Genomic DNA, 12,463 nt, shown 5'->3' with positions numbered 1-12,463 from the left:
AATACAGCAAAAAGGCACAGACAAGCCAGCATGCTTAATTACAGTTAAAAGCATTGGGATCAGCTGTGAGTGCTGCCAAACTCTGTAACCTCACAGGATGATGGATTACTAGAAATGTGAGTCAATACGTTTTTATTTTCAAGCCTGGGTTTGCTTGAAATTGGACTCGATGAACTGAAGTGCATGCAGTGCAAAAATGTGAGTCTGTTCTTTGGTTTAGACAAAGGAATGCAAATATCAGGTGCAGTTTCAACGTAAAGCCTGAATACACCAACGCAACCCTGATCCCAGGCTCGGCACAGACTAGATGGTATTCGGTCACGCCTGGAGAGCATATTTACTTAAGTTGTGGTGCAGCCAATGGGAACAATCTGATATTTGAGGGCAAGGCATGTTTATCTTGAAAAAGTTATGCAGCGTGCTTATAGTTGTAGATTTTAGGCTAGAGTATTTTGTTTCCTGCATTTGCACTTGCAGATAAGCTTTCCCGTTATTCCTTTGGTTTATAGGAGGCATTAAAGAGTCAAGCATTGGACAAGAGGATGGCAAACTAGTAAACATAGATATAAATAATACCAGTTCAAAAAATGAAAAATAAACAAAATCTTTTCCAGAAATAAAGGATAAACCCTGGAAACTAAAGGAACTGAAAAGGAAAAACGTTAAAAATGAAATAAAAAATATAATAAATGTGGTCACAATGTCACATATTTGCTTAAGGGTTAAAAAAAGTGATAATGATATTATTTAGATATCTAAAGAACGTGCAACAATGCTACCGGGCAAATAATTCTATAATTTTGGCTTTTGTGTAGGGTTATTTTTTTGGCAACATTTTTAAAATCACTTGCTTGGAATCAGAATCAGAATCTTTATTCTCAATGGAACAAGTACAACGAAATTAAGTGCAGTGTCAAAAATAAAGAATAATAAAAATGAGGTAGAACACAGTCATTCAGGTGGAGGTGGAGAGAGAGGGAATCTGTACCTGTACAAGGTTACAATAAAAACTAATTAGATATGGTTTGTAGTTTTGAGTACATGGCTGTCAAGTGTTCATCTTCCTGACGGCTTATCTATCGTTGCATGCTAGGCGCTGTAGCCGATCCCAGCTGTCATAGGGGAAAAAACGGGGCACGACTTAGGCAGACGACAACCACACACACACACACACACACAAGCAAAGAACATAGTGCCACACAGGCAGGTTTGAATCCAGAACCCTCTTACAGTGAGGCGACAATGCTAAAAGCCAGACCAGTGCTGGTCTTCAGTATGATCCCCGCTCCACCAAACGTTACATTGTGCACAAAGCAGTCAGACAAGTACCATTGGCCAAGCTGCCAGAACTCCCACATGGAGAAGCATGATTCATCACTACAGAGAACTTGTTTCCCAGTGGTTTGGTTGTGCTCAAGTAGCTTTAACCTACTAGTAAAATTAGCCCAGTATCCCCCAGATCCCATAGAATATGAATTAGTACAGTTTTAATGCAGAAAATCACATCTAGTGGTTTGGAAACCGACAGCAAACAAATCGATAAAGACGAATCTTGGTTATTTGTCCGAATATAGAGCTACGGTAGCCTACAGATAGATTACTCCATCAAAAATCAATGCGTGCCCCACCTGACGCCCATCAGAATCTGCAGATTTATGTAATATGCAGTAATTTTATTGGGTGTCGACCCAGGTGTTGCAACCTAAAGCCAGACGTTTCTGTTCAACACAGGTTTTTACGTTTTTTGCAGCCAACTTTGAGCATCAGTTTCATGGCATATATCAAAGTTTAAACAGCAGAAATGGAGCAATTTAATGTCTATGAAGTAGAGTAACAGAAGCAAGCTTTAGTACCCTGAATATTTTATCTGTTTTCACAAGAGAAAACTTGAAAAAGTGCATTTTGGGTCGCTGAATAACACTATAAGGGATAGCTGGTTGGTCAACACAACTGTTAACATATAAAAACTCTCCTTTTTTATTTTATTTCCTGGCCATGGTTTCCTCTGTGACAGAAGTCTATGTTAAAAATGCACATCTTGGATTAAGCTTAAGGAACCTTGAGGGCCTTTAGCTCTTAAAAGTTTTCAAATCATAAAGATTAAATTTTTCCAGGTGTCATTAAATGCAGTAAAGCTTCTAGGTTTTTAATTTCCTCATGAGCCCCCCCCCCCCCATCTTTCTGCTGCTCCTCCTTTATCTGTCAGGTTGAGTTGTTTCCTGTGCGAAACATGCACAAAACTTAAGATTAACTTAAAAAACATAAAAGCAACATCTCCTCCATGGTGTGTGTCTGCAGGCCTGGGCTAAGTGTGTCTGCTTAAGATTGACCGCAATAGAGGACTCCGTTTTTTTTTTTTTTTTTTAAATCTACATTTAATAGTATTAGGCGTTTGAGGCAGTCTTGCAGAGAATGATAACAAAATGCTGGTTCTCAGCTTCACAGAAATAAACCGTTTTTTCCTCAGAGCTCCCACTCATTGTCAGATTTACGCCTCAAGGAACTTCCAGAGCTGGAAGTGTTGGTGGTCCCTAAAGAGCTCTCTACTGGAAAGGCGAAATGTTTTACTGGCATGTAAACAGACACTGCGGGGTGACGCATTGTGAATGTATTTGGGCACCAGATGCACAATTTAGCAGAAGTAAAACAGTGCTTGTTTCATATCAGTAGGGATCCAAATACCAAGCAGGCCACAAAAAAGACTTCGCTTGCCACCAGTGGCGTCCTCTGTCGAGCAGCCGTTTCCTCTTTGTGTGCAGGGGTGAGTCATTTTTTCCCACGCTCAGTAAGCGGACAATAAATGGAGCTGATGTTTGATAAATACTGAGAATTAATCAATTGCCATTAACCCGTTTCCTTGTATTGTGTCTCCATCTTGGAACTTTCACTGGAAATGACATTAAAAAAAGGATGAGAACACAGGGAGGAGAAAAAATAAGAGCTTTAAATGCCCTTCAAGAAGACTAGAAAAATATTCCAGAAGAATACTTAAAGAAATTAAAGGAAAGCTTAACTAATAGAGTTCAGATTGTTTTGAAGAATAAAGGTGGTCATACCAAATATTGTACAAACCTTTATTTATTTATTTTTGGCTTATATGCTTCCATGTATGTTTGGATGTTTCATTTTCATTTTGCACTTTTCCCGTTATCCTAGAAAAAAATATAGAGAAATAAACTTTAATCTTTACTAATGATTAAACGCTTTTCTGTGCAGTTTTCTTACACTCACTCTAACCTATCATGCCAGATGTCCGCCCCTCTCTGAGCCTGGTTGTGCCGGAGGTTACTTCCTGTTAACAGGGAGTTTTTCCTTCCCACTCTCACTAAGTGCTTGCTCATAGTGTTTTTTGTTGTTGTTGTTTTTTTTCTTTTTTGCACAGCAAAGGTGTTTAGAATCACCTTCCAATGTCCTCACTCTGTAAGTAATCTGTCGTTATTGTGGCTGTATTTCCCTTTCTTTGTGGTGGCTGGTTTTTCCCATATCAAATACTCTCAGCATGAGAGAGATGATGAGAGGTTACGCTGTTTTGAGCCACATTAAAGCTTCCCTCATTTCTTAACATTGTTTAGATAAAAGTCAAACTTTCGATTAGTCCCTGTCCTGTAGTGTTAACTTGAACCAGGGAAAAAATAATGTTGTAAATGGCACATAACGAATGCCTTTTTTTTCTGTGACTTTACAGTAGGTTAAAATATTCTCTGATGTTTCGAGAACTGCATAAAATGGCTGTTTTATATATTTAACCAGAAAATTTCCTTAACCTCCTGAGACCCAAACGCTTTCATGGCATGCATTTTTAATTTCTCTTTGCTATTTGGGTTGATTGGGACCTGATGAATGTAAAAACAAAGGATTATCTTTTTACCTGATGTAGTTTCTGAGAAGAGGATATCAGGCCCTTGTAGAGCAAAATTTTATATTGTGGTCAAGACAACCCAAAATGTGATGTCCACATATGTCGACGCCAGGTCCTAGGAGGTTAAATTAAAATCTTTTTCATGGGAGATCTGGGTAAGAAGGCACACCTTAAATACTTTATTTCATCTGTCAAACAGCTGCAAATCCAAAGATAATCCATTTACAATCAAAATGGGATTCAGTTTTATTTATATTGTACAGTAAAGACACTACAATAATACAGAGTAAACCCCAAGAATCGGACAGCCCCCTATGAGCAAGCACTTGGCAACAGTGGGAAGGAAAAACTCCCTTTTAACAGGAAGAAGTCTGCAGCAGGACCAGGCTCAGGGAGGAACAACCATCTGCTGTGATGGTTGGTGGTGAGGGGAGGGAAACGGGACAAAAGACACACTGTGGTGAACCCGTTTATTATCATCACATCTTCTCAGGGAGGACTTTCCCACAATTCCCGTAATTTGTGTGAATACAGCGGCAGATGGGAAGCTTGCAAAATTCTGTAGGTGTTGAGTTAGATGGAAATGAGCTTATCTCTCTTAATCCCACACTTTAAGGGTAGTAGCTCGAGGCTTCGTCAGCGAATTACTGAAACACACATTACTCAAGTCACCCTGGAAAACAATTTTCTGTGCCTTACAGCATCTGTTCTAAAAGTGTGGGTCACAGCACAACGCTTCTGTTGTAGTCAAAACTTTCCTGACATAGACAAATGTAGCAAGTGTTGAGAAATGCACACTCACTAAAGATTCGAAACTGTAAACCACCACTAAAAATAACAGTAATCAGAATCAACTACAGCATGCAACTGACAGATGGTAGTCCCTAGGGAAGTCTGGTTTTTTGTGCAGCCCTTGATCACATGTTAAACTCTTTCTTAAAGGAATTACATGCTAAGTTGATGCAGAATTCTTTTAACTGTGGTGTGTGTGTGTGTGTGTTTTGTTTTTTTTAAAGGTGGACTGTATGGAGGAAGCCCTCCAACGTTCCCAGGACAACAGCCAGTCTCCAAACCTGAAAGTCTCCGTATTGCTTGACTACACACGCGGATCACGAGGTTGTTAGCGGTTTCCTGCATTTGGTTAGCACAGAACTCCCCACTCATTATCCTGATTGTATTTGTGTGACTTGTGTTTCACGTGCAGGAAAGATTAACTCAAGGACCATGCTGCTACCTCTGCTGCAGCGCTTCACATCTCAGATGAGGGTATCTCTGTACCACACTCCAGATTTGAGGGGGCTGCTGCGCTTGCTAGTCCCCCAGCGCTTCAACGAGACCATCGGAGTCCAGCACATCAAAGTCTACCTGTTTGATGACAGCATCATCATCAGTGGGTATGTTGGTGTCAGTATGACCTTTTTCCACACTCCCTGTGTGTTTGTTTGAATTCAGAGTGAAGTTTAAAATAAAGTTGTTCCACCTCCAGGCAACTGCCTGTTTTCACAAGCTGCAGGTGCTTACTGGATTAGCTTAAAAATGTTTTCAGTGCTTGTTGTGACGTGCAGTATTCGGGGAAAACGGAGCTCAGTGGGAGCTGCTCCACGGCCAGTGGGCACAGTGCTGCTGTGGTTTCCAGTCCATTTCTCTTCAGAACATAAAATGGCACGCTGACCTTAGTCTGTGGCTTAAGGGGAAAGTAAGGAAAGGAGTTTAGCATAGACATATTCTGCCAAATTGGTGAAAATATTACAGTTATTCAATACTTTGATGATACCCTCAAAACTGTAATGCATTAGTGTGCAGGAGGAACAGGGAGAGCAAGGGGTCCTGATGCCCTTTGTTCTAAAAAATCCAATGTTGTCCTCCTTTGTGCATCATTGTAAACACCGCCGTATAATGTTAACTAATGTATTAATATGCAGGGTTGCAATACTTTGGAATTTTTTTTACTATTATTTTTCCTTTTGTTTAGTTATTCTTAGTAAGTAAAAACTAGATTAAAAAACTAAACTTTTAGTTTTAATATGCATTTGGTGAGGTCAATAATAATATCAGAATCAGTGCTAGAGAACATACTTGCTGGGAGTTGACTCACAGTCATGACCTCCCAGTGTCTGCGCCAAAGCCTCCTCACACTAAATGTGTAACTACGGGCATATGTTAAAGACAATTTAATAAAAAAACCATGTTTTTGTTTCAACTGAGTCATTTTTTAACCCCGGTTTAATTTTTAGTTTACTTTTAGTTACCAACGGCAACCGTGACTGTGTGCCAATTATGACTGAAAAGCAAGACATGTTGGTTTGGCGCACTGCCTGTCAGTGCCTTACTACCTTCACTTAGGTCATTCCAGGAAAATTAAGTCAGTTACATACTTTAGACAGATAGAATAACAATAACTGAACTTTGTTTTTGTTTGTTAAGACATCTCACACCGATCCTGTTAGTCTTTCAAGGATAAACAGGGCCCTAGCTCAACAGAGAGGAACCAGTTTTGTCTAAACATAACCACAGCAAAGAACAAATTTTAAATTGTATATTTAAGCACTTGGTTACTAGCAGTCTGTTTGCAACAAAACTCAAAAAACCCATAATTGCTCCAATATTATTATTATTTTTTAGCTGAATCAAGGAAAAAGCCAAAGATAAACAGAGGGTGACAGGTACTGACTTTTAAGCTCGTTACAATGGTACAAACTGAATTGTTGCCTTATATATTATACCTCCATGTGTGTTCTACTAAATCACTCTGCTTTTTTCCTATTAAAATATAAAGAAATGGGTGGTGGCCTAAAGCCTTTGCACAGTGCTGTATGTACAGTGCACTCAATTTTTGTTGTTGTTAAGTACAAAAATGAATCATGTGTGGGTTAACAAGGATGTCTTAGCTTTATAATCTGCTGCACCAGTTTAACGTTGGCTAAACAAGACAAGTAGCCGCATATGACAGGGCTCCTTTATAGCTACGTTTTGTTACCAAGGCTCATCTTTTGTCTGGGATGCACTCTGTCAGGATAAGTTTGTAATGTAGTCATATTTCAGTACATGCAGATGCAACTTACGGCTGTGAAATGGAGAATCAACATCGCTGGGATTTTGGAAACATAACATTAAAACAAACAAAGGATACGCGAAGCGCCGTTCTTTACTTCCACCATGTAAACCGACTAAAACATATTTACAGCTGCGACTGTTGCGTTTTGTTACCACGCAGGTGAATCTTGTGTTTCATGTTAATTAATGCAGGTCTTTTTAAAAAAAAAATTAAGTCGTTATAACCTGTTGATTTCAGACACATTTCGAGGTGTTTGGCATTTATTTGATAGAAGTTTCTCACTTCTTTAAAACAAGAATCCTTGCCCCTTTGAAGATATTTCATGATGATGACCTTTGAAGATATTTCCACTTAAATCCTGAGGAATGTTTCCAAGTATTAGTCTCTGTTGACGAGTCTTGACCCCGAGGGCTTGTCTCTTTCTAGGCACCTCATATTGATGTGATATAAGACGTTTTGGCAGTTTCATATATTTGAACCCGCCCTTCTCCTATCTCCTGTCTGTCGTGTGTGATCTTGTTCAGAGTCCCTAAAGTTTTACTGGAAATAGGAAGATGCGTTTCCCATTTCACAATAAATATACAGAAAATTTCCAATAAAAGTATGGAGGACGTTGGCACTGCGCCAGTGTCGGTGCATTAAAGAAGTCGTGACATTCTTTGTGTCCATTCTAACAAGCGGTCTGTTCATTTCCTCCTTGGCAGCAAAGCACGTTCCACAAGACGCTCCTGCAGGTTAAGTTGGGCCCACGAAAAACTTTTACTGACGATTAACGACATGTTGGGCTGTCACAATTAATCCTGTGTTAATAACTCATAAAGCCGCACCGGTAATGTTGCATCCTTTAATCAGAACTGGGAGATGTTGTGAATAAGCAGCTGTGTGACTCAGCTCAACTTACAAACCGTTGGCTAAAAGCATGGGTGGAGAGGGCTAAAATGGCTTTGTGATTGGCTGCTCCAAAGCCTGGTACAGAATAATCGAGGATTATTTTGAATTGGGTATCAAATGAAATGAATTGGACCCCCGTTAAGGCTGTGTCTGCCACCTCTTTTTAAAAAAGCTAAAGCTAAGAAGAATACGCAGCTTTAGAGGCTTTTGTCTCAGTTTCCTTTCGTGAGTACATGATAATTGATGTGTTGATTTCACTTGAATGGCACCACCCTTCCTCTTGAATGAACACAGTTTCAGAAAAATATTCATATGACCAAATTTCAATAAGATAAGATCCCCCACCCCTGCACTAGCTTCCTTATTCCTCCTTCTCTACTCTTACTTTTCCCGGATCTTGTGTTTCAGGGCCAACCTGAGCGACTCGTATTTCACCAACAGACAGGACCGGTACGTGCTGCTGGAGAACTGCAGGGAGGTCGCCGACTTCTTCTCCGACCTGGTGGAGGCCGTGGGAGACGTCTCCCTGCAGCTCCAGCCCGACGACTCGGTCACCATGCTCGAGGGCATGGTGCACCCGTACAAAGGTAGAAACCGAACACTCCTGTATCCCTGGCCTGTGCACAAAGACAGATGTTTACCCTCAGCATGTTTTGACAGCATGTGACACTCCATGCTCACTTGCAGCCAGTTTTCAACTCCAGGAGTTTGCTAATGGAGCTTGAAAGCTTAGACAAGCCAGATGCAGGCCAGGGAGGAGAGCTCTGTGAGAGTACAGTGAGGAAGATGTAGAGCGAGCTCTTGCGGTTGGCTAGCCATGGAGCCGGATGTGAAACTGTCAGGGTTTTGTCCACACGCACATGCACACGCACACATATTTGTACAGTGTGTCCGTAACTGGAGTGCAGGCTGCCAGGATGTTCGTTTGAGGGATGAATGACATCATGTCTGCAGGACTGGACCGCCATGGAAACGAACACCAGGAATAGAGTTGTGATGTCACAGTGTTGCTGGAAGAAGATATGAAATGGGAACTGATACACACACATAATTAATTCACAAACACGCACGTGGGGGTGCGCGCACACACACACAGACACTGGAGAAATTCTAGTGAAAGACATTTGTGAAGATGACTGATGAGATTTGTTATTGATCGTAAGAATGGCGTTAAAAGAAAAAGTATGTTTGTCTGCAGGCAGAAGGTGATAACTGATGATTTAAAGACTGTTTAAAGGCTCACGTCATGCAGGTTGCTCACCTGTAGGGTCATCTGTCCTAACACAAGGATGAGCAACATGCATTTGGTGTTATCAGAGGAATGGCACAAACAGACTGCAGGAGCTTTCCAGCTAATGTGTTCACACGAGTGTGGTTGTTGATATAAGGAACTCCAAAAAGGGGGCCTATTACATTAATTTCCTGCTCCATAATTTTATCCTTGTACTAGAGTAACTTTGCATGATTCACATTTCAAAATACTCACACTGAGTGCTGCCCCTCAGTTCATCCTTTATCTGAAACAAGCTCTCCTCTCTTTAAGCCAGCTTTCTTCTGATTGGCTGCCCATAAATGGTTTTAAATAGCAGGTTCTTCTTCAGTGCCAGCTGTGTGCCTGTGACTTTTAGCTACTTTTTCTGCAAGGTGCAGCCATACATCCATCCTTTTTCTACCCGCGTCAGGGGAGTAGCAGCCTAAGCAAAGACCTCAAGACCTCCTCCAGCTCATCCAGGGGAACTTGGGAGTTCCCAGGCCAGCCGACAGGCATAACCTCTCCAATATGTCCCAGGTCTACCTGGGGCCTTCTGGGGACATGCTTAGGACACCTTGTCCAAGAGGCATCTCAGTCAGATCCTCAAGCCTCCTTAAATGGCTCCTTTACTCTGAGTACCTCCCAAATATATACATACATAAATAAATAAATAAAAAAATTTATAAACTAAATTAAATCTGCAAATTCTCTGATATAAACAATCTCCCTGTAAAATAATAAAAATGATCATACAAATAGTACAATAAAAAAAAAAAAAAGTATAAAACCGTAAGAACAATGTGAACATGGCCTAAATGGATCATTATAAAAGCTCAGGTTTTGCAGTGTTATGGTTGCAGTGCAAGCTTTTAGAGAGGAAGTGCAAAGCTTCAATGTTTGGACACGTTGTATCATTTTGCTCTGTGAACTGGCCCACGATCTCAGTCCTCCCCTGATGTCCTAAAATGGAAAGCAGCCCTCAAAATTAAAAAAGTGTCAGCGTTAAGCTAACGACTCCGTAGGCAAGAGACTGAAATGAGTGCTGTGATTTAACTCAGTTTTAATGAAATCTATTTCAGTGTCTCATATCGGAGAGCTGGAAAGATGTAGGCGAGTTTAAATGTTCTTTTAGGTGGAAGTCGGTTTGGAGCTCCATGCCTGCGCTGTAAATTTAATGCAGGAAACCTAAATGGTATAAAAGATGGACTTTCGAGTGCGAAAAGTGAAGTGACTTAAATTTGAATTTTTTTTAAAATGATCACTGGGTGGCGATCATTTTGGTTGCAGAAAGGTTTTACAGGAAAACAACCCTCGGCCCCGGTCTTGGCAAACAGAGATCGTCACAAACCGATGGGTGATGTCTCCAATGTTTTGTGCCGTTCATGACTGTGAATCCATTTTAAAAGGCTGGGATTGCTGATAATGTGGCGTAGCTGGAAGCTCTGCCTACTCAATTTTGAATACTTAGCATGAATATAGCCATCACTTTTAACTCTTTCCGCACTGTTTATTTAAACCAGGGGCCAGAATTGGCCTGGCAAAAACAACAGATGTGTTTTTTAGATTGTGTCCACAGTAAAATATATAAATAAATAAAATAGCAGCTTTTCTCTGAGTTAACAAAAAGTTTCTAAATTTATAATTCAGTCTGGGCAATGAGCTGACAGAACCTTTTCTGTAATTTTAAATATTTATTATTTACAATTTAAGCCTAAAGAGTCGTGCTGACAGATTTCTTTCATTAATTACAGCAGCACTTCTTTATCGTGCAGAAAAACTGAGATGCACTCCTGAAATTTAAGGAGCTTGGAAAGAAAGTGACTGGACATTTCACCTATCCTTTGAGAAGCTTCTTCAGTTCTAAAACCAAATGCGGGAGAATCCCAGGTATTTAATCCCTAGTGGGAGTTGTCCCTTAAGGGAGTTGTTGACCCTCTATTAATCATGTGCCTCACGACATGAGCCAAGATGTGACAAAAGGCGTGGGCCATTATGAGCAGAGGTTTCAGCTGAAACCATTGTGAGGCCTTGCTTCACCCTATCAAGTGACCTACTGAGATCACCTGACGTGAGTGGGGGTTGAGGCGTCTGGGAAGGGATCTTAAAAGTATGTGGCAGAGAGTTGTTGTCGTAAGCAACCTCATCTGTTCAAAGATGATCGTTCACAGTGGACATAGATGGCTTCTTTTACTCCTTTCTTTAATCCATCTGTAATCTTAAGGGACAACTCCCACTCGGGCTTAAATACAAAGAAGCTTCTCGGATGTGAGGTGAAACATCTTCACGAAACTTTTAAAAAGTCCATTCGCTTTCTTTCTAAGCTTCTTAGACTGTCATGACCTGGATAACTGAGATCCTACACAGACTTACTCATGATATCGCACTTCTTTTTCTTGCATTGAGGATTTGCAGGGATTAAATGTGCAGTTAAACTACTTTACATTGACAGAAAAGGGATTTTCACCTTTCTGGACCACTTTAAGACAAAGCTGTATGTGACCCATGATGTAAAGTGAGTTTGACATCCCCGATCCAACCTTAAGCATTTTTTAAATGTTATTCGTGAAAAATTGTCATTCAGAAAGGTTGTTGGTGTATCACAGTGTCACTGTATAACTGACTCTATTCCCCTACAACATGAGTACCACGACCACACGACCGAGAACACTGTGACCCAGAGATCAGGCTGACCCGTCTCCCACTTGCAGTCCTCTAGCTCCACACTCACTCCTACTGTATCTCTATGGCAACTAGGCAACCGGCAAGAGTTCTCGGCAGTGGCGAGGAAGCGGATTATGGAGGTTGTAAACTCGGCCCATATTAGGCAGCGGCTTCTGAACCAGTCGGAGGACTCTGAGGATGAGGGGATGAGCGAGGTGGAGGAGGACACCTGGGTGTTCCCCCTGGTGCAGATGAAACCTCTTGGCATCAGAGTGGACGAGCAGGTCACACAGGTGAGCCTCAACACCTCATCTGATCTGTACATCTGTAGTTAAAATGAACTTTTTGCTTTTTACGGTTTCAATTCTTCAGGAATTGAAGCCATTTTTGGTTATCGCGTGGTCTGAAATAAAAGAAATAAATGCATATTTCTGTCATTGTAATTACCCGACTCATTGCTTGTTTCTGTAAACGCTGATTATATTTAGATGCCACCCAAAGGGCCATTGTGAGCGTGGATGAACCCTCCACTCATTACATGTTTTGTGCAGATGACTAATAAAATGATACATGACTACTAAACCATAAATCAAGGATAATTATTTGTTTCATAGTCACATATTCTGGGAATAAATATAATAAAATGATTGCTAGCGCAATATACTGTAATTCAGCCACCAATAAATGTAAGTAATAATAAAGTCAGAGCTGAACAATAAGGAAACTCTTATCAGGTTCCTGACAT

The 12,463-nt window shown here is 40.7% G+C and overlaps 1 protein-coding gene across 3 annotated transcripts in view; it reads left to right on the top strand.

Annotated features, from left to right (window-relative positions):
• The window catches only part of pgs1 (phosphatidylglycerophosphate synthase 1), a 55,068-nt gene that overhangs the window by 21,559 nt on the left and 21,046 nt on the right, over positions 1-12,463 (top strand). For 2 of the 3 annotated variants that reach the window (XR_014875824.1, XM_085171143.1), the window contains exons 4-7: positions 4,876-4,975; positions 5,064-5,253; positions 8,214-8,392; positions 11,812-12,011. Coding sequence is in view for 2 of the 3 variants with exons in the window: in XM_085171143.1 (XP_085027269.1) it covers positions 4,876-4,975; positions 5,064-5,253; positions 8,214-8,392; positions 11,812-12,011 (669 nt within the window). In the remaining variant the exon portion in view is untranslated. Of the gene's footprint in view, positions 1-2,339; positions 2,762-4,875; positions 4,976-5,063; positions 5,254-8,213; positions 8,393-11,811; positions 12,012-12,463 lie in introns of those variants that run through there. The other variant, XM_085171144.1, reaches the window with a different exon arrangement.

This window comes from Neolamprologus multifasciatus, chromosome 8 (assembly GCF_963576455.1).
Source record: "Neolamprologus multifasciatus chromosome 8, fNeoMul1.2, whole genome shotgun sequence".
Lineage (NCBI taxonomy): Eukaryota > Metazoa > Chordata > Actinopteri > Cichliformes > Cichlidae > Neolamprologus > Neolamprologus multifasciatus.
This window is presented reverse-complemented; position numbering and strand designations above follow the sequence as displayed.